The 22,145-nt window shown below is 42.1% G+C and overlaps 1 protein-coding gene across 1 annotated transcript in view; it reads left to right on the top strand.

Moving 5' to 3' along the window:
• LOC126419524 (mucin-5AC-like) overlaps positions 1–22,145 on the top strand; it is an 82,532-nt gene that overhangs the window by 43,781 nt on the left and 16,606 nt on the right. Inside the window, exon 3 of the mRNA XM_050086714.1 lies at positions 8,776–10,715. Coding sequence (XP_049942671.1) covers positions 8,776–10,715 — 1,940 coding nt within the window. The remainder of the gene's footprint in view (positions 1–8,775; positions 10,716–22,145) is intronic.

The raw sequence follows: 22,145 nt of genomic DNA, 5'->3' as shown, positions 1-22,145 counted from the left end.
TGCGATGGTTCTGGCACATATTCGCCTTGATTTCTTGGAAATTGTCTGGATGATATTTTTCTAAGTCTATGTCACCAGTCTTATTCATACTACACACCTACTTGAACGCATTCGGGAGGACGACAGTTCAAACCCGCGTCTGGCCATCCTGATTTAGGTATTGAGTGATTTCCCTAAATGGCCTCAGCCAAACGTCGGGATGGTTCCTTTAAAAGAGCATGACCGATTTTCTTCCCCATTCTTGCCTAATCCGATGGGACCGATGACCTCGCTGTTTGGTCCTCTCCCTCCAAATCTACAAATCTACCTACCTGAATAGTAGTTTTGTTGCCACTTCACCCAGTGTTTGTAGAAATTGCGAAGGCATATTATACATGCCTTCTGCCTTATTTTATCTCAAGTCTTCCAGAGCCCTTTTAAATTCTTACCGCCTATATCCTCCACATTGACTCCAGTTTCTTCTTCCATCAGGTCGTCAGACAACTCGACCCCCTCATACAGGCCTTCAGCGTACTCTTTCCACCTATCCCTTTGCACTTACTATGTTACCACCCTTGCCTTTAATGTAACTGAAGATTGCTTCGACTCTTCTATATGCTGAGTCAGTCCCTCCAACGATCATTTCAGTTTTCTGCACGTTTTGGGACTGACTTTCGGCAATAGCGGACTTGATCGGTTGCAAGGGTCGAGTGCAGCGTTGATGTTGAATGCAAAGTTCTTTCACAGTGCGTGTGGTCTCACATATTAAGGCATAGCACATTGGCAAGGCATTTTGTATACTTCAATCTTCCGTAATAAGAAACCGTCTTACACTGATCCCAGTCTAGTAATTTGTTACCATGCTTCCCCTCCACCCCTCACCCCCCCATCCCTACGCATAAAAGCTCCTGCTTCTGTTTTTAGTAATTACTTGTGTTAAAATTCTCTAGAGCTTACTGCAGCGTCACGTCTTTTTAAAAATTCAATTGCTTTCGACTCAATACTCCTCGGCTAGTTTCAAGTGTCAGTCACCATTTGACAATATTCTAGGGTATTCGGTCGAAAGCTCGCGTACTTTAAACTGCTAGACGCAGCTGGAAGCCCGAGTGATAATTAGGAGTATATATCGCCTCAAATATGTTGTATACTTATAAAAATAATCTTGAAGTTTTTTTGTAGTTCTTGTCCCTACCATTTGCAACTTTCCATTTATGTGAGATGGGATATGCAAATGCTAGCCAAGAATGCAGGTTGCGCTTTTGTGTTGGATCACGAATGGCACCTGTGTGATGTCTTCAGTAAGTGTCAGACGTGATCAGAACAGTGTTGTGTGTAGTCGTGAGGGCCTTATGTGGTGGCAAAATTTTTGGTACGCGTATGTTGGGTGCTCCCTCAATCAGGGTAGCCTAAGTGGTGTTTCAGGACGCACTGTATCGAAGATATAATGTACACGACTTATAGACAAAGTGGAAAGACATCAATCCGCTAAGTCGCAAACACTGATGAAACTGAGTGATGAATGATCATGATGGACGGACAGTGAAGAGGATTATGACGAAAAATAAGATGACGATATCAACAACAAAACAAGACGAATGGACTCCATCAGCAGGGAATTGCAGGGAATGCTCACAAAACCAGTCCTGGACGATGTGACCTGTGTGAAAAGGTGCCCTATCTTCTTGGAACATAGCACTACCTTCGGGGAAAATAATATTGTACCATTGGATGGACCTCTTGAGCCAAAATGGTAACACAATCCTTGGCAGTAACGCGATCCTGCAGAGTAACCAGAGGGTCCATGGTAAGGCTGCCCAGATCATTGCTAACCCCCCTCCGTCCGCAGCTCGTGGTCGTGCGGTAGCGTTCTCGCTTACCACGCCCGGGTTCCCGGGTTCGATTCCCTGCGGGGTCAGGGATTTTCTCTGCCTCGGGAAGACTGGGTGTTGTGTTCTGTACTTAGGTTAGTTAGGTTTAAGTAGTTCTAAGTTCTAGGGGACTGATGACCATAGATGTTAAGTCCCATTGTGCTCAGAGCCATTTGAACCATTTTTTTAACCCCCCTCCCCCCACGTTTCTCTCATTGGGCGTGATCTCGGCCAGATGGAAACAGTGTGACACAAGACTCATGCCATAAAGTGACCTTTTTCCAATGCCACATAGTTCAGTTCTATAGCTTTTTTGCACCATTGATGAGCAGGATGAGCAGTTGCCTGTTGATGGAGCTCGATTCGTGTTGTTTTGGAGGGGCTATCGCTGCCTTATTTTTCATCATAATCCTCTTCAATGATCGTCCATCACGATCAGTCATCTCTCAGTTTACCAGTGCTCTGACTCAGAGGACGATGTTTTTCGGTTTTCTCTTTACGCCGTATAAATTTTTGATGCAGTGCCTCTGGAAATTCCCAACACTTATGCTGCCAGGAGCACACACCATATGAGCATCAACAATTTGTCCTCGCTCGAACTCAGTTACCTCCAACATAATGCACTCACGACTACACACAACACTGTTCTGATCACGGATGACACGTACTGAGGACATTACACTGGTGCCGTGTGTGGTCGAATACTAGAACGTAACCTGCAGGCTGGATAGCATCTGCATTTATGTTGAAGCATGCATTTCTTTTTTTTTTTTTTTGTCCAAAATCTGTAGTTAAGCACGTGGGTGGGAAGTTGAAGATGAAAGGGACAAGGGCTACAAAAACACTTCAATATTTTTTCTGTAAGTATACAAATACACAACATACGAATCCATTGTTTCGTCTGAATACATATTGAGTAATATCATTCGAGCCTCTAGCGGTGTCTAGAAGCTTAGAATCTACGAGCTTTCTACGGAGCACCCCCAGGCCATTTCCAAGTAGGGACTGACACTAGAAAATAGCAGAGGAGCATGCAGTCGAAAGCTTTTGGATTTTAAACGATTTGACACTGTAAGAAGCCGGAGAGAATTTTAACACAAGTAATTACTAAAAGACGAATCACGATCTTTGAGTGTGGGAAGTGGGGCGGGTAAAGGCAGGCGGGGGAAAGGAATGGGGAAGGGGGCATGGGAACAAGTCACCAGACTCAAGAGAGACCACGTATCACGTGAATGTTGTTGTACGTGAGTAAATTTCTCACGTTAGAATAAGAAGGGAAATTCGCTTTCAAGATTAGTACGGTCAAACGAAGGCAAGTCTCAGAAACAACTTTGAAAAAACTTGTTTTATATACGGAGAACAAAAGATAGAATAGGTTGCAGACTCCTTCCACAAATAACAAGACTCGCTAATTTAGTAACCGACAGAAAAGCGTAAAGAACCTACGAAGTCACGTAAAGAACCATCATTAAGAACATCCTAGGGCGAGCGTTTGTCTATAGGACAAAGCAGTGCAGTAAGTATACGTCCTTCCGGAGGCGGCGTTCCTTCAAGACCTGTGGCCGAACGGGAAACAGTCTCAGAGAGCATAGCCACCACACACTAGAGCTAGTTCCTCACCGCAAACGGAACCTGCTGGGCGAGAGTTACATGTTCGTATGACCAACCCCTAAAATGCTGTTCCGCGTTTTTGTAATGAGTAAATACCGCAGGTGGAGCGCACAATGGTGCGAAGTAATCCGGCTATAATCCCATGCGATTGTCAAATTACGTGAAGTAATCGCTGCTGGGCACCTAAAGTCATTTGATTTAGTGGGTATTTCATGGAACTTTCGTAATGTGCACGTTTCAGTTTCAACGAAAGTCTACCGTTAATTGTGATACACGGCTATATCGGTTCCTGAGTATGCCTTAAAGCCAAAATTTGATTTCGAAATCTCTTTCTGACTACCATGTAATACCGCTGGAATCTTCCAGTGTCACTGGGCATCTTACTAAAATAACATCTCTTCTTGTGGTTTCTGAACAATGTATTCGTTATTACCAGATAAACTTTATTGCAAAAAATAATTGAAAACCTTGGCTGTAAATAATGGCAAGAGACAGTCAATGAGAACAGAGATACATGTGGTAAAACATGGTGCGTGATGTGCTTCATTCATTTCAATTGATAGTCCGCGATAAAGCGAGAAATGTCATATCTATAATTTCAGATTTCAGTATGTGCGTAAGTAAACAGTGGTTAGGTGGCAAAAACGTGGTTACTAGGAGCAAGTAAACAGTGGTAAGTCAGTGGTAACTCATGTGAAATGGACTCAGTCTGTCACTAAACAATGTTAAGTACCCACTCATATATTCTTAAGAATAAAATTTTGGATATAATTTATAATTTTAAAAACAATTCGTTCCTCGATAAATATTTGAAAACAATGGGTTAACTGAATAAAACCACCACAGAGGAATGCACTTGAAATATCTTACTTTCAAGATTTTAATTGAAACATTACTGTGAAATTTCTCAAAACAACCAGCTTGTCCCCTACAATGGTTTACAATCAAGGTCTTCAGTTAGTCTTCGTTTCCTCCATTCCTACTACCGAGCCCACGTCAATTCGTAACTCTCCATTCTATTTCTTCCCCTACTTCCACATTCCGATCCCCCATGATTATTAGATTATCATCTCCCTCTGCGTACTGAATTAGCCATTCAGTGTCCTCATACACATACTCTCTTGTTTGTGATGTCAGCATGTGTACGTGAACTATTGTTGTTGACATTGCTTTTGCTTTGCTATGATTCTGATGAGAACAGCCCTATCACTGAACTAGTCCCAGTATTTACTCCCTGCGCTATCTTCTGGTTGATAACGAAACTTGCTCTTTTAACACAATTTTCTGCTGCTGTAAATATTACATCTGTCAGATATTCATCTGTCCAGTAAGCCATATCTTCATTCCATTTCACTTCACTGATTGAGGATTTGCATTTTGTTTCTATGATTTTCTGGCTCCCTTGCTACGTTCAAATTTCTGACGTTCCATGCTCTGACTTGTAGGATGCGACTATTTCGTTGGTTATTCAGTCTGTTTACCTACGCCTTGGCTGTCCCCACCTGGAGGTGCGAAAGGAGCTCTGATGCGGAACTTTAGTCAGTAGCGGGATCATCATGACACTTTTTTAACTGCAGGTCACATCTCCTGTGGATACGCTTTATGTATTATTAGTGCAGTGGTATCCCACCTTTTAGGGGAAGTTTCCCATCCCAAGAGCAAGATGTTGCCCCAAACTTCGGTCCGCTTCTCTACTCTCTCTGACAAGGCCGTTGGGTACTTTCTATGTCGGAAGACATCGGCCACCATTGCTGATGATTTTCGTTTCATATTTAAGCAGTAACTGGGACCGAACACATGATCAGGACTTTTCGGTTACTAGCCAAAACCACCACGATTAGACCCAACACCGACTCAAACCAAGGCCTCGGCGCTTGTTCGTGACGTCACTTCGGTTAGGCACGGCGAACGCCAGGTCTCTTGCAGGCATACTCGTAATGGTGGTGGTGTCTCCCTCTCTGACACAGGAAACTGTGAAACTATTGGCGGTAGTTGACGAACACACATTGTTCTGAGAGATTTCTGCAATCAATTAATTGTGCAATTCTTTCCACTTCTTAACAAATAGCGTACTCCTGAACTTAAATTTCCACCTGTTTTAAGGATTGACATACAAAAACAACTTCATGGTCCAGCTGCAACAGAATTCGTACTTCTTTACCTTATTTGTAAATCTGAGGAAGTTACGTTTGTACTGGGTTGCTTTTACAAGAAACTGTGAGCATATTAGTGCTCTTCTTTAGGTATCTTGGTTGACTATGGGGTGAGGAGCACTGAATGTTAATGACATACCTTGCGATTGTACACGTTGGGGAGGGGGTGGGTGACAGAAGAAGAGGCAAAAGAGAGATAGTTGTTTTATCAAATAAAATTTTTTTATCTTATAGTTTCTCATTTCAGTTGCAAGAGGGAAATATTTATCTTTTATAATGTGCATATTTAAAAAAGTTTAAGTTCAGCAGTATTTTCGATCTATGAAGCTATTTTGTTTCCTGTTTAGAATTCCTTTCGTTGAAAACGACTGTAATCTAATGACTGGCAACTGTTGGACATTTACACATGTAAATTAGTTCACATTTCCAGTGACGATGTCAAACGAAAAGAAATAAAAAAACGAGTTCATTGTAAGGGGGTTGGGGTAAGTTTCGATAGCAAAATGGATCAAGTAAATATAGTTTCTTGAATGTAAAAATTCCGAAGCTTGCAATGGGGCAAAGCATCTCCTCATATTGATCTACGTTTGTCTCCACAGGATTCAGTAATACAGATCTATGATCTTCATTTGTAGCTTTACGATAGTAACAAAATTTTTCATCTAGATAAAACTGCAGAATCCAAAACAATACCAAACAGTTTGTCCAAAAACAAGAGATTTATAGTGATAAGCGCGCCCAGGTGTTTCTGCCTGCAACAGACCTGGCGTTCGCCTTGCCTAGCTGGCGTGACGTCACCAACAAGCGCCGAGGCCTTCATTTGAGTCGGTGTTGTTAGACCACGGGTAATTGGTTTGAGCTCACAACTAACATTCCTTGCCTTTTACAGTCCTTACTCCTAGAAAATTTCTTGTAGATTTTCATTCCTAGTGATATGTCTTAGTTCCTGTACATGTTGTGTATACCCGTTATTCTCTGTAGAGTACGAGAGCGCATACATGTATTCTGGGATTTTCAGACATCTTACTTTACTCGTTAAATCCCTACTATAGTTCAAAATCCTATAAGGAAGCGATCAAAAAGCTTCCGTGCGATGGCCGTACAATCCTGAATCGGATTGCCGATCAGGCAGAATCGCCGTGCGCATTGAAGTTATCATCCCACCGACGCAACAGGTCGAAGATAACCGTTGGGTAAAGCACAGGAACCTGATTCCTGAAGAATTCCGTAACTACCTGTCACAACACATCGTCCTACAGTAACTGACATCACTTCAAGGCGGCTTTAAGGGAGTGAGTGCCTGATAATAGCATGGGGAGAGAACAGGACTAGAGGGGGAATGCTCGAGTGTCTCCTACTTAAGATGAGGCTTGCATCCCAGATCGACTGACGTCTTGTATCGAATCGCGACCACTACGCACCATTCCACAGCTGTGGTTTTCGACAGACATGCTACCCCGTCCACAATCTTCATTCTCCAGCGGCCAAGGAAAGAATAACAGCACGTTGGTGCTATTTGGACGCACTTGATAATAACACCACATTTACTGTACACGCGTCGGAAAGACACGGATGCCACACTTATCCCTCGCCTATAAATTCCTTGCTTCACTGAAGAGCCAAAGAAACTGGTACACTTGCCTAGTATCGTGTAAAGCCCTGCTCAAGCACGCAAAAGTGCCGCAACACGGCGCGGCATGGAGTCGACTAATGTCTGAAGTAGTTCTGGAAGGACTTGACACCAAGAATCCTACAGGACCGTCGATAAATCCGTAAGAGTACGAGGGGGTGGAGATCTCTTCTGAACAGCATGTTGCAAGGCATCCCAGGTAGGCTCAATAACGTTCACGTAACTCAGAAGAGTGTTTATGGTGCCATTCTGTAGAAACTGTACTGTGCGGCTGGTCCCGGCGGAGGTTCGAGTCCTCCCTTGAGCATGGGTGTGTGTGTTTGTCCTTAGGATAAGTTAGGTTAAGTAGTGTGTAAGCTTAGGGAATGATGACCTTAGCGGTTAAGTCCCATTTCACATACATTTTTGTAGAAATTGTGAACGTGTTGGTTGTCGCATTGTCGTGCTGGAATTGCCCAAGTCCGTCGGAATGCAAAATGGACATAAGTGGATGCAGGCGATCAGACAGGATGCTTACGTACGTGTCACCTGTCAGAGTCATATCTAGACGTATCAGAGGTCACATATCACTCCAGCTGCACACGTCCCATGCCATTAGAGATCCACCACCAGCTTGAAGAGTTCCCTGCTGACATACATGGCGCATGGATTCATAAGGTTGTCTCCATATCCGTACACGTCCATCCCCTCGATGCAATCTGTAACGAGACTCGTTCGACCAGGCAACATGTTCCCAGTCATCAACAGTCCAGCGTCGGTGTTGACGGGCCCTGGTGAGGCGTAAAGCTTTGTGTCGTGCAGTCATCAAGGGTACACGAGTGGGCCTTCGGCACCGAAAGCCCATTTCGATGATATTTCGTTGAATGATTCGTACGCTGACACTTGTTGATGGTCCAGCATTGAAATCTGCAGGAATTTGAGGAAGGGTTGCACTTCTGTCACGTTGAACGATTCTCTTCAGTCGTCGTTGATGCCGTTCTTACAGGATCGTTTTCCAGCCGCAGCGATGTCAGAGATTTGATGTTTTACCGGATTTCTGATATTCACGGTAAACTCGCGAAATGGTCGCACGGGAAAATCCAGACTTCATCACTACCTCGTAGGTATTGTGTCCCATAGCTCGTGCACCACCTTCAAACTCACTTAAATCTTGATAACCTGCCATTGTAGCAGCAGTAAAGGATCTAACAACAGCACTTGCTGTCTTATACAGACGTGGCCGACCACAGGGCTGGATTCTTTCGTTTTACATACCTCTGTATTTTAATACGCATGCCTATACCACTTCCTTTGGCGCTTCAGTGTACGTTGCATATCCGCTGCAGCAATGCTCTCAAAAGGAAACTGCTTGATTGCCCCTTACATTAACTGTACGTAATGCGACTTCAGCTGCAGAGCAAACGTTTCATCACAAATAATTTGTGGCAGAGTTGATTGAAATGTCTTCGGAACAGAGTGTTCTATCTACGATTAAATTACCTATTACTGTAAGCATTTATAATGGATTTTCATTACTGTTGGCCAAATTTTACAGGGAGTGAGTGACGTAGTTGGCGATCATCCGTCCCCGGATGGGCTGCCTCCTCCACCTCCACCAGAATTTATGAACGAGGAACTAGACGGTGTAGAATCAGTCGGTGGAAGCTTGGCGAGCGGTTGGCACACCACGACGACGCAGTCTCTTCAAGGTTGCGCAGCATCAAGTGCAGCTACTTCTCAGCCTCCAACCAACTACTGGGACACCACTCAATCCCCGTACAACTACTGGTATCCAACCACTACAACTACTCAGTCGCCCTACAATTACTGGTACCAAAATATGAATACGACCCAGTATCCCTATAACTACTGGAACCCCAGCACTACTACAACACAATCTCCTCAAAATTACTGGAATACGAATGAAGCTACTACTCAGCGTCCTTATAATTACTGGGATACAAGCACAACTGCAATACGTCCTCCTTACAACTATTGGTATACAAATAAAGACACAACTCAGAATCCTCTCAATTACTGGGGTACAACCACATCCACAACACCGTCTCCTTATGACTACTGGAATACAAACCAGAACCCACAAAATTTCTGGGAGACAACAAATACGACTACAGCAAGTCCTTACGATTATTGGCAGACAGCCACGACTACGACTCAGTCGCCTTACAGTTATTGGTCTACAACGACACAAGACCCGCGTTACTGGTATACAACACCAACAAGTTCAACGCCCACAAAGTCACCGTACGAAATTTGGTACGATTATTGGTACGGTAACGCCACAACGAGTACTAAATCACCTTACGAAAACTGGTACGATAATTGGTACGGTAACGTCACAACAACTACCAAGTCACCGTACGGAAACTGGTATGGTAACTGGTATGGTAGTACAACAACAACAACAACAACAACAACAACCAAGTCACCATATGAAAACTGGTATGATAATTGGTATGGTAAAACAACAACAACAACCAAGTCACCCTACGAAGGCTGGCACGCTAATTGGTATGGTAACGCCACAACAACTACCAAGTCACCGTATGAAAACTGGTACAATTACTGGTATAGTAGCTCCAGTACAACGACAAAGTCACCTTATGACAGTTGGTACGACTACTGGTCAAAGAAAAGGACGACGACGACAACACCAAAGACGAGTGAGCCACAGTCACAATATAATTGGTACTACGGCTGGCCAACGACTACAACGAGCAAGCCGCCGCCGACGAACCCAATACAGTCCCAATACAACTGGTACTCTGGCTGGCCGACCACAACCAAGTCTAGTACTACCGAGCCACCAACTACACAGCAGCCATGGTACGACTACTGGTCGGCACCATCTACCACTACGAGCAAACCACCGACAAATGGACAATCACAGTACAACTGGTATTACGGCTGGCCAACACAGACCACATCAAAGAGTACAGAGCCACCTACTACACAGCGACCATGGAACGACTACTGGTCAACGACGTCTCGTCCACCAAGTACACAATCGCAAAACAACTGGTTCGACAGCTGGAAGTTACCCACAACAACACAGCGTCCGTGGTACGATTACTGGTCGACAACCAGTCGTCCTCAGAGCAGTCAGTCGCAGTACGACTGGTACCACAACTGGCTTGGTACCACAACTGCAACAGCGACCTCGCAGCCCCCAACGGAACTTCCGACAACCACTCGTAGTCCGTGGTATGACTACTGGGGAACCACAAAGCGACCTTACGCGTGGTACAACAGCTGGGGAAATGGCCCAGCTGCCACCACCACCACCACCACCACCGAGTCTCCTACTTCACAAGCACAGGCCACTGGGTCCCCGCCGTACAGTTACTGGTCTCCTGGTCAACAGCCAGCTGATCCGATGCAGTCTTCCGACAACACCGTCTCGTCTGGTGACAAACCTGCACTGCAGCAGCTGCAGGGCACTCACTATAATCCTGACGGCAGTTACGTCTTGGAGTGAGTATTCGCCTTGGTGCTTTGTTTTCTTGTTCTTATAATCTACACTCATGGTCATAAATTAAGGATAATTGCAGAATGTGGTGCCACACAACGTGGCACTACACCCAACTGGCGTTAATAGCGTAGGCACACAGGGAACACACACAGCACAGATATGTAAGTCCACGGTATTGGTGATAAGTTGCGAAAACCGTCCCGAAACACATGTGCTGCAAAACATCACTGTTTACTGCGCATGTACGCCAACATCAATATGGGACATGATCACCATGCACAATTACACAGACCGCACAACGGGTTGGCATACTCTGGATCAGGTGGTCGAGCAACATCTGGGGTATAGCCTCCTATTCTTGCACCAGTGACAGTCGGAGATCCTGAAGTGTCGTAGGTGTTTGAAGACGTGCAGTGATACGTCGACCGAGAGCATCCCAGACGTGCTCGATGGGGTTTTGGTCTGGAGAACAGGGAGGCCTCTCCATTCGCCTGATATCTTCTGTTTCAAGGGGTACTCCTCCATGGTGGCAGCTCGGTGGGGCCGTGCGTTATCATCCATCAGGACGAAGGTGGGACCCACTGCACCCCTGAAAAGGCGGACATACTGGTGCAAAATGATGTCCCGATACATCTGAACTGTTACAGTTCCTCTGTCAAAGACACGCATGGGTGTACATGCACCAATCATAATCCCACCCTACACCATCAAACCACGACCTCCATACAGGTCCCTTTCAAGGACATTAAGGGACTGGTATCTGGTTCCTGGTTCACGCCAGATGAAAACCCGGCGAGAATCACTGTTCACACTATACCTGGACGCGTCCGTGAACATAACCTGGGACCACTGCTCCAATGACCATGTACTGTGTTGTTGACACCTGGCTTTACGGGCTCTCCTTTACCAGGGGTCAGTGGAATGTACCTTGCAGGTCTCCGGGTGAATAAACCATGTATGTTCAGTCGTCTGTAGACTGTGTGTCTGGAGACAACTGTTACAGTGGCTGCGGTAAGGTCCCGAGCAATTCTACCTGCAGTACTCCGTGGCCGTCTGCGAGCACTGATGGTGAGATATCGGTCTTCTTGTGGTGTTGTACAATGTGGACGTATAGTACTGTAGCGCCTGGACAAGTTTCCTGTCTGCTGGACTCGTTGCCATAATCGTGAGATCACACTTTGTGGCACACGGAAGGCCCGTGTTACGACCTGCTGTGTTTGACCGGCCTTCAGGCGCCTGAATATTCTACCCCTCATAACATCATAAATATGTGTTCTTTGAGCCATTAGCAGGTCTGAAAACGTCTGCACACTTTCTCGCTGCACCGTACTCTGACATGCCCCAACACACCTCTGCGTATGTGGATAGCTGCCAGCGCCACCATGCGATGACCGCAGGTCAAATGCATCGCATGGTCATACCCCGAGGTGATTTAAACCCGCAGACCGCCGACCAGAGCGTTGTTTCACTATGTATCAGTATTATCCTTAATTTATGAGCCTGAGTGTATGTTATTACTTCGTTATATTTGCTTATAAAGAACTACTAATGCGCTTTTTTTACTAGAGCCAAACTGTTTTACTAGAGGTAGATCCCACAGTAGTCATGACACAATGTCACAGTAATCTGATAAACCATATTAAAAGGAGAGGACGTTACCTAGGAATTCATACTATTTGTACGTCTGTAGTCCCTAAAGAGAGGCAGCAGCCTCTCCAGTCCTTCCAGGGGCAACACTCTGGATGATGGCTTTGCTATGTTCGTACTGTGAAAGCCTGAAAACAAGGTATTTAATAATCCGCTTGAGTCAATATTCTGGAGGTAAAGAAGCTATAGAACTATCAATAAATTGTTCTGTTTACTCGGGGTTATATTATTTCTTTATTATGTTGAGCTTTCCCTCATTACAGAGGCTTATCTCCAACATAATAATTTACTCGTAAATTACTATACAAAGAATAAACGTTCTTAAACTATATTTTCAAAATACTCCTCCAGGTGTTTCGATCTTGTGTGTCTTCTTCCTCTGCCCCCATTCTCCTCATTGTGTGCTGTACATTTTGGAGCCAGGTGGTCATAGGTCGGCCTCTTCTTCTTCTCCCCTCCGGCTCCCACTCCAGTATCAATTTTGGTATTCTGGCTTCCTCCATTCGTCGTACATTTCTGTACCACTGTAATTTCTTCCTATTTATACGGCATATATTCTTTCTTTTATTTACATTCTCCTTATTATTTCGGTGTTCCTAATCTTCTCTTTCCTGGAGAGTCTTGCCGATCTCTTCCAGAAGTCCATCTCTAGAGCTTGTAATTTTTAACGTGCTTCAGGTTAATTGTCCAGGTCTCCGTTCCATACAGAACCACACTCTCTAATATAGAGTTGTAAATTAATTTTTTAGTTCTGTTGATTACATTTCTGTTTCATAAGACTGAGTTAAGCATTCCAATGACCTTCCGTCCGCAACTAACTCTTTTATTGGTTTCTGACTCTCCTTTTCCCTCGATTTCTAAAACGGATCCCAAATAACAGAAAGTGTTTATCTTTTTGATTTTCTTTCCTTCAATGTATAGCTCATATGAATCATTAGTCAAGTATTTTGTTTTTTGGTTATTGATCTTCAAACCCCAAGTTTTGTATGCTACTGCTAATTGATTGAACATATAGTTAGCATCCTCCCCATCTTGTGCTATGACTACTTGATCATCAGCAAACAATAAATGATGTAGGTAAACTCCATCCCTTATTTCTAATCCCATACCATTACAGTTACGAGACCATATTCTAAGGCTAATATCTACATAGCTTTTAAATAATGATGGTGACATGGGACAGCCCTGTAAAAGGCCTTGCTTGTTCTAAATTTCTGTGAAAGTTTATTACCAACTTTCACTTGGCATCTGTTATCTTTATACATCTGTTGTATTATTTTAATCAAGGGAGGATTTATGCTTGTCATATGTAGTGCTCTCCAAAGTAATTTTCTCGGAACAGTATCATACGCTTTTTCTAGATCTACGAAAATTAATACTATATTTTTTGATTTTCCCCTATGTTTCTCCAAAATCTGTTGTAATAGGAAATTATGGTGTACACATGACCTCCCAGCCGTAAAACCACATTTTTCTTCTTGGGTTCTAAAATTTTTTCCGGTTTGTTTTTGATTACTTTCGCAAAAATTCTCATTGATGTGTTTGTAACACAAATTCCTCGATAGTTTCAAGAAATTTTGAAATCCTGTTCTTAAATATGGTATTAATGTTACCCAGCTTCATATCGTTGGGTACTGAATCTTTATATATCATTTTGTTGAAGAGCTGTGTTATCAGTTTCACAATTTTGTCACCACCATATTTCAGACACTCCAGATTGATATTGCCTGGTCTTGGTGATTTATCATTCTCTCCTGTTCTCAACACCTGAAGTGCTCGGCGTTATATGTAGAGAAAATATAAAGCGTTAGCGTATGTAATACAGTATTTCCATTCTTGGCGCTACGGGTGGACAGGTTCAAATACAAGAGGAATGAGAATGGACTTAGACAACATGTTAATACTGTAGCTATTATTCGTTTAGGTACAGACACACTAATGGCTCATGTTCTGGAAAACACTACTTCGCCCCATGTTTCCTTGCGCCACACATAATCTATAAGATACAGGAGTTCCAGCAGTAATTGATTCCTTTCCTCTGTAATGTGTCATTTATGCGTATACTTCTCACAACTTTTTTCGTCTCTTATTGGTTCTTTAGTTTCTTTTGTTTAGAAATTTTCTAATCAGTAAGCTATAAAGGAGAAAGTGGGAGAATCTGGCGCATCTAAGGCAATTTGACTATAACCTTCATACTGTAATACCTAGAGGCTCAAATTTTCGTGTAGAATTAGCAGCATGTGTTTATTGTAAGATACCTTAACACCATACAGCTACACACTTTAGAAAAAAAACTGCTAATTATGACATCATTGGGCTGTGTCATTTTACTTTAAGTACAGGGTAAAATGACACACTATGTGGGGTATATTGGCAGAAGGAATGGTATAAGGTATTTAATTCTATACATCTATTAGTAAGAAATGCGTGTATTTAATATTATGATTATTAAACCTAATACTTAACAGCACAGTTTACAATGGAAAATATCAGTTTAATTAACTATGGAATAGATACAAAACAATGATAATAGTTTTCTTAAATCTGGAGACAAAAATAAAGAAGAATACTTTAGTATAAGCCTATTCAGTAATTTGTCTCTTGCAAATGCGTAAAACAATAAATGCTTCTTCAGAGAGGAGCCACAGTTATAATTCAGGAGTGTTCCACCTACTGCATTAGGAAAGCCGCGAAAAAGCACAAGAAATACAACAGTACCATTTCTCGCCATTTTAGACAAATTGACAACAGACTACGCACAGGTCTTTGTTGCTGGTGTGTTATGATGGATGGCGCTCTGCCTGTTAGAAGTCCAATTACGAACAGCACTGACGGCATTTCTTAATTCATAAGCCATCCAAGACGCTCTCTCTGTTTAAAGGGTGTATGTCCTCGGCATTTGAACAGATGAACCCATTCTTATAAAACTGATGCACTATGTTATTTTGACTTTCATTAAATATGCATTGACGTATCTCATTTAGCTGCCTACTGTCATTGGTCAGAAATTGAAATGGGATAAAATGACGCACTGGGCATTTGTGCGTCAAATTACCCCAACGAGCACGGCAACTATAGTTCCACACTCGTGCCTTGCTTAAGAGAAATGATGCTTATATAATCGTGAGTGTTAATGTCCAGAGATAGGCATAAGAACAAAAACTTGTATTTTAGTATAGCAGGAAATGGCTTATCTGATAGAAACTGGAGATCAGATATTAGAAGAAATAAAAGCACACTCTTACTTCTTGTGCCGAGCATTAGCAAGTAATGGCTGAAGCCCATACATGGTTATTTGTACAACTGAGCATCAGATGACAGCACAGAAGAGCTACATAAGCTCTCACAGTTAAACACATATTTTCACCAACTGCGACATAATCGCGTGTACAAACAGTGATCCAATACTGTAAAATGCTTTATTATTCCAGTCTCTGATCACAAATGAATTCTTCAGACGATGACCGGTTTCAGTCTGTAATGACCATCTTCAGATCTTTTTTACACCATGTCCTAAAATGATACGGCCATAATGGCATCGTCAAAACATATAAATGTAATCAGCATAGCATCGTCACATAGATTTAAAATATGGTATAGAATAGGCAACATCGTCCACATAGTGATTATTGACAACTCATTTGTGATCAGAGACTGGAATAATAAAACATTTAAACACATACTGATGTGCGCCATTTTACCCGCCGCGCCAAATTGTCCCGGTCTTCCCAACTATATACTGACCCACTCCATGAATAAGTACCGCTGACTTGCATGGTCCCACGGAACCTGGTAAATAAACCTAAATAAAGAGAACCCACCCTCCTTCCAGTAAGCATCTTCCACAGATCGGTCTCCACACCTATTCAGTTTAGTTCCACTTAATTTTATACTGTGTCTCTACATTCAAATTAACGTTTAACTTCGACTTCATAGCAGTCCGAATGCTTCGATTTTCTTCTTCTCCATATTTTCACACAATACATACATTTTTAGGAAGTCTTTCTTCATTTCCATTCAATAGTTGATAGTGTAGAGTTTTGCTGAAAAAAAGCTTGATTCCCATGCGCCAGCATATTCCTCGCTTCGGCCATATTGTGTAATTCTACTTCATCGATAGCAGAATTGCACTTCGCCCGCTACCGTGCCGTTCCCATTCTTGATGTTAAGCAACTCGTTATTTTCCATCTACTACTCTTCATCACGTTCACTTCGGTTTGTTTACACTTAAACCATGTCCTGTTCTAAGCGAAATGTTCATTCCTTTCAGCGTATCTTGCAGTCTTCCTTACACCTGGTTAGTAGCGCTATGTTGCCTGCGGAAGTGAGAGTCAGTATCCGTTTCACTTTCACATTTACGTAATACACTGTTTGACAGTTGCTAAGGGACAACTGATACTTGCTAAGGAACGATTGGAACAACTGGCAATTGCTATAGAACAGCCGGGTCTAGTGAAGCAGGGGATACACCCCGTCGGCTTTGACCAATGACGTCAGAATTGGCCAGAGAGCATTTATTACGCAGATGAAAGCATAGAGTAAATATCTGTCGAGTGAGCATTCACATGCGCAGAACAGATTTTGTGTTGTCAACATACATTGCCGGCCTGGTCACGTGTTCTCGGGACGCGCCCTGTATATTTCGAATGTCAATACATCCCAGCACAGACGGATTCTTTTCGTACATGTCGTGGATTATTTATATATGTTGCGCAGACATTTTAACACTATCCATTTGATACCGGGAATAAACCAGCTACGTAACTTTTAAGGGCAAGTGTTTTTGCAAATGGTTCAAATGGCTCTGAGCACTATGGGACTTAACATCTGTGGTCATCAGTCCCCTAGAACTTAGAACTACTTAAACCTAACTAACCTAAGGACATCACACACATCCATGCCCGAGGCAGGATTCTAACCTGCGACCGTAGCGGTCACGCGGTTCCAGACTGAAGCGCCTAGAATCGTACGGCCACACCGGCTGGCTAGTGTTATTGCATTTTGCTACTTTGCGATAGGTATCACAGTTCAGATGCACTCGATTTTTGGTAGTTTTCGGTATGATACGGCACTTTATAGTATTACAGAGCCGGACGTAAATTTTTGCAGTGATAGTCTTGCAAAACGACTTGACAGTACGCTAGTACTTTTGCAAGTGTCCGAAAAACACCGAATTTGCCTCACATTAGCGATTATGTTCCTGCTAATGCGTCCTTTTTTTCTGCTGTTTCTGCGTATTTATTTTCTAGTTTTTGCGACCTAAAGCACAATTTTTCTTACTGGTGACACTTTGAAGTGTTTATTTAAAGCATTTTACGTACTTGCTCCCAGTTTATTAAATAAATAGTAGACTGAGTAAGAAGGGGGAAAAAGGCGATCGGAGAATAAATGTACTGTAAAGCAAATACAGTTGGTCATGTAACAGTCAACCCATATAGCACCATTAAGGGAAGCGGAAAGTGACACAAATGAAAGAGTTTGGGGATACGTTTACTAATATTTCACGCTTCTTAATCAAATGGTGAAGAAAATAAATTGAAGGCAAAATACACCAAAGAAGATGAATGTGTTCTTTGATTAGCTACACTATTGTGTTTTTTATTTGATTTGTGCAGAAAATGTATTTAAGCTGAATGCAGAAATTGGTAGTAGGTGCTGTGGAAAACTGAAAATAGTTGGTATAGCATCTACCTTCAGCCACACACGTCCAAATTTTTCTCTTTCTATACATTCCTCTTCAAAGTGTTTTGAACATACTTTGGAATATTTTGTGGGCACAAAATTACTTCTCATTTTCTGGAGCCACATCTTTACTCGTTATTCATCCTTCGGGAAACTAAAATATAAATCACACATAATCATTCTCCATGTCCTAGACACACTTAACATGGTCTCCTACTGTAACCTTATAGCAAACAAAATGGTTTGGACACACATGTTATACAAAGACAATTAGAGACTCCGCCTCTATTGAATTTATCTGTCTCGCGTCTTTCAAATCTATACACATAATCGACAAGTCACTGATAAATGCATGGAGGATAGTATTTGCTGAAACAACTAACCATTCCCTTTCCTGTCCCACTAGCAAATTTACGAGAGGAAGCGATTGTTTGTAAGCTTTTGTACGAGCCGTAATATTTATTGTATAGTCATAAAATCATAGAAAAATAGGTCTACAGAAACAAGCCTTAATTATAATGCGTCTCGAAATTTTTAAACATAGTACCCATGAAAAGTTACTATCCCTCCTTTCACATATTTTTCTTTGCATCCGTAGCAACAAAAGTAATTCTCCATCGCTATTACGCTATCAACAAACGGTGAAAACACAACAAAAACTCTTGATATTATAAACTTCAAACTCTGAGGAAAGCACACACGCACAGCGAAGTCCAGAAAACACGTGACAATCCTGGTTTAATGTTGACAACATGCGCAGAACGCAATGCTCACTACAGAGATATTTACTCTATAGATGAAAGAGCTTACAAGATTGTTCAGAAACAAAAGAATACGACAGACGAAAAATACATTTGACATATATCAAGGCAAGTATTATTTTCACGTTAAGGATATCTCGAGCTTGTATCGTATTATTTCTGTGGAAAATGAAAGGGGAAAAATGGATGGAAATATTTGTCACATAGAATACGTACCTCACGTCACATATATATGGGTTGTATCTCGAACCTCATTCGAACTGTATTGTTAACTGCAGTACGGGATACAAGTTTAGCGTACGTCGATTACTTCTTTTTCGTTAGCATTAATATCCTGTTGCTCAGTTGAACTATATAGGTCAACTGAAGCACGGGATACAAATTTTACATGTGTTGTTTCTTTCGCCTCTGCTACCACTAATAGTCTGTTCTTACGCAGATAGTAGTATTACCGATGGCAGAAGAAGGAGCTACGTACATAATATTTGTACCCCATACCTCCGCTGACCTATATATATGTACACTGCTAACGAAAACGTGGAAATGGATATACGTTACATTTGCAACCTGTACCTCAGTTGAACTACACGAAGAGGCAATAAGACGACACATGCACAATCTGTAGCCCGTAATTCGCTATGGGGTACAGTATTTGTTCGCCTTTGATGCTAGTAGTACCGACTGAAAGTTATAGTTTTGATCACAGCAGTGACAATAGTATCCCATTCTTTAGTGGAGCTGTATGGCTATACACAACATTTGTATGCTGCTCTTCCAGTTGACATATATAGGTAAACCTCATCAATGTTACATATGTCGTTCTTTTCGAATAGGTAGTGTCAGTGTAAAGATCAACTGAAGGACGGTATACAAATTTTAGTTGTGTCGGGCGTTTCGCCTTTAATATTGTTAGTACAGATCCGGAAACGAAAGAATAACGACAGCTGCGAAATTTCTATTACGTACTGAAGTACACGAAAACATACGTAATGACGTAGTACAAAAATGAAATACGTCAAAATAGTCAAATGCAATAAAAGAAAATCAAAATGGAACACTAAACTTACCTCGCGGGAACAACTTAAAAGAACCGAAGCTCGGCTCGCCTAGAAAGACGTCAACAAAAATCACATATCCACATACACAACAAGCAAAAAATTACGAAAAAACTCACACACACACACACACACACACACACACACACACACACACACACACGCACGCACACGCACGCATACACACACATTCACCCCCCCCCCCTTCCCATCCTAATGTGAAATTGTTGTTGTTGTGGTCTTCAGTCCTGAGACTGGTTTGATGCAGCTCTCCATGCCACTCTGTCCTTAGCAAGCTTCTTCATCTCCCAGTACGTACTGCAACCTACATCCTTCTGAATCTGCTTAGTGTATTCATCTCTTGGTCTCCCTCTACGATTTTTACACTCCACGCTGCCCTCCAATACTAAATTGCTGATCCCTTGATGCCTCAGAACATGTCCTAATAAACCGAACCCTTCTCCTAGTCAAGTTGTGCCACAAACTCCTCTTCTCCCCAATTATATTCAGTACCACTTGATTAGTTATGTGAACTACCCATCTAATCTTCAGCGTTCTTCTGTAGCACCACATTTCGAAAGCTTCTATTCTCTTCTTGTCCAAACTAATTATCGTCCATGTTTCACTTCCATACATGGCCACACTCCGTACAAATACTTTCAGAAACGATTTCCTGACACTTAAATCTATACTTGATGTTAACAAATCTCTCTTTCTCAGAAACGCTTTCCTTTCCATTGCCAGTCTAGATTTTATATCTTCTCTACTTCGACCATCATCAGTTATTATGTTATTATGCTCCTCAAATAGCAAAACTCCTCTACTACTTTATGTGTCTCATTTCCTAATCTAATTCCCTCAGTATCACCTGAATTAATTCGACTACATTCCATTATCCTCGTTTTGCTTTTGTTGATGGCCATCTTATATCCTCCTTTCAAGACACTGTCCATTCCTTTCAACTGCTCTACCAAGTCCTTTGCTGTCTCTGACAGAATTACAATGTCATCGGCGAACCTTAAAGTTTTTATTTCTTCTCCATGGATTTTAATATCTACTCCGAATTTTTCTTTTGTTTCCTTTACTGCTTGCTCAATATACAGATTGAACAACAACGGGGAGTGGCTACAACCCTGTCTCACTCCCTTCCCAACCACTGCTTCCCTTTCATGTCCCTCGACCCCTATAACTGCCATCTGGTTTCTGTACAAATTGTAAGTAGCCTTTCGTTCCCTGTATTTTACCCCTGCCACATTCAGAATTTGAAAGAGAGTATTCCAGTCAACATTATCAAAAGCTTTCTCTAAGTCTACAAATGCTAGAAACGTAGGTTTGCCTTTTCTTAATCTAGCTTCTAAAATAAGTCGTAGAGTCAGTATTGCCTCACGCGTTACCATATTTCTACGGAATCCAAACTGATCTTCCCCGAGGTCGGCTTCTACCAGATTTTCCATTTGTCTGTAAAGAATTCGGGTTAGTATTTTGCAGCCGTGACTTATTAAAATGAGAGTTCGGTAATTTTCACATATGACAACGCCTGCTTTCTTTGGGATTGGAATTATTATATTCTTCTTGAAGTCTGAGGGTATTTCGCCTGTCTCATACATCTTGCTCACCAGATGGTAGAGTTTGTCAGGATTGGCTCTCCCAAGGCTGTCAGTAGTTCTAATGGAATGTTGTCTGCTCCCGGGGGCTTGTTTCGACTTAGGTCTTTCAGTGCTCTATCAAACTCTTCACGCAGTATCATATCTCCCATTTCATCTTCATATACATCCTCTTCCATTTCTATAATATTTCCCTCAAGTACATCGCCCTTGTATAGACTCTCTATATACTCCTTCCACATTCCTGCTTTCCCTTCTTTGCTTAGAACTGGGTTTCCATCGGAGCTCTTGATATTCATACAAGTGTTTCTCTTTTCTCCAAAGGTCTCTTTAATTTTCCTGTAGGCTGTATCTATCTTACCCCTAGTGAGATAATCCTCTACATCCTTACATTTGTCCTCTAGCCATGCCTGCTTAGCCATTTTGCACTTCCTGTCGATCTCATTCTTGAGACGTTTGTATTCCTTTTTGCCTGCTTCATTTACTGCAATTTTATATTTTCTCCTTTTATCAATTAAATTCAATATTTCTTCTGTTACCCATGGATTTCTACTAGCCCTCGTCATTTAACCTACTTGATCCTCTGCTGCCTTCACTACTTCATCCCTCAAAGCTACCCATTTTTCTTCTACTGTGTTTCTTTCCCCCATTCTTGTCAGTTGTTCCCTTATGCTTTCTCTGAA

This window comes from Schistocerca serialis, chromosome 9, assembly GCF_023864345.2.
Source record: "Schistocerca serialis cubense isolate TAMUIC-IGC-003099 chromosome 9, iqSchSeri2.2, whole genome shotgun sequence".
Lineage (NCBI taxonomy): Eukaryota > Metazoa > Arthropoda > Insecta > Orthoptera > Acrididae > Schistocerca > Schistocerca serialis.
This window is presented reverse-complemented; position numbering and strand designations above follow the sequence as displayed.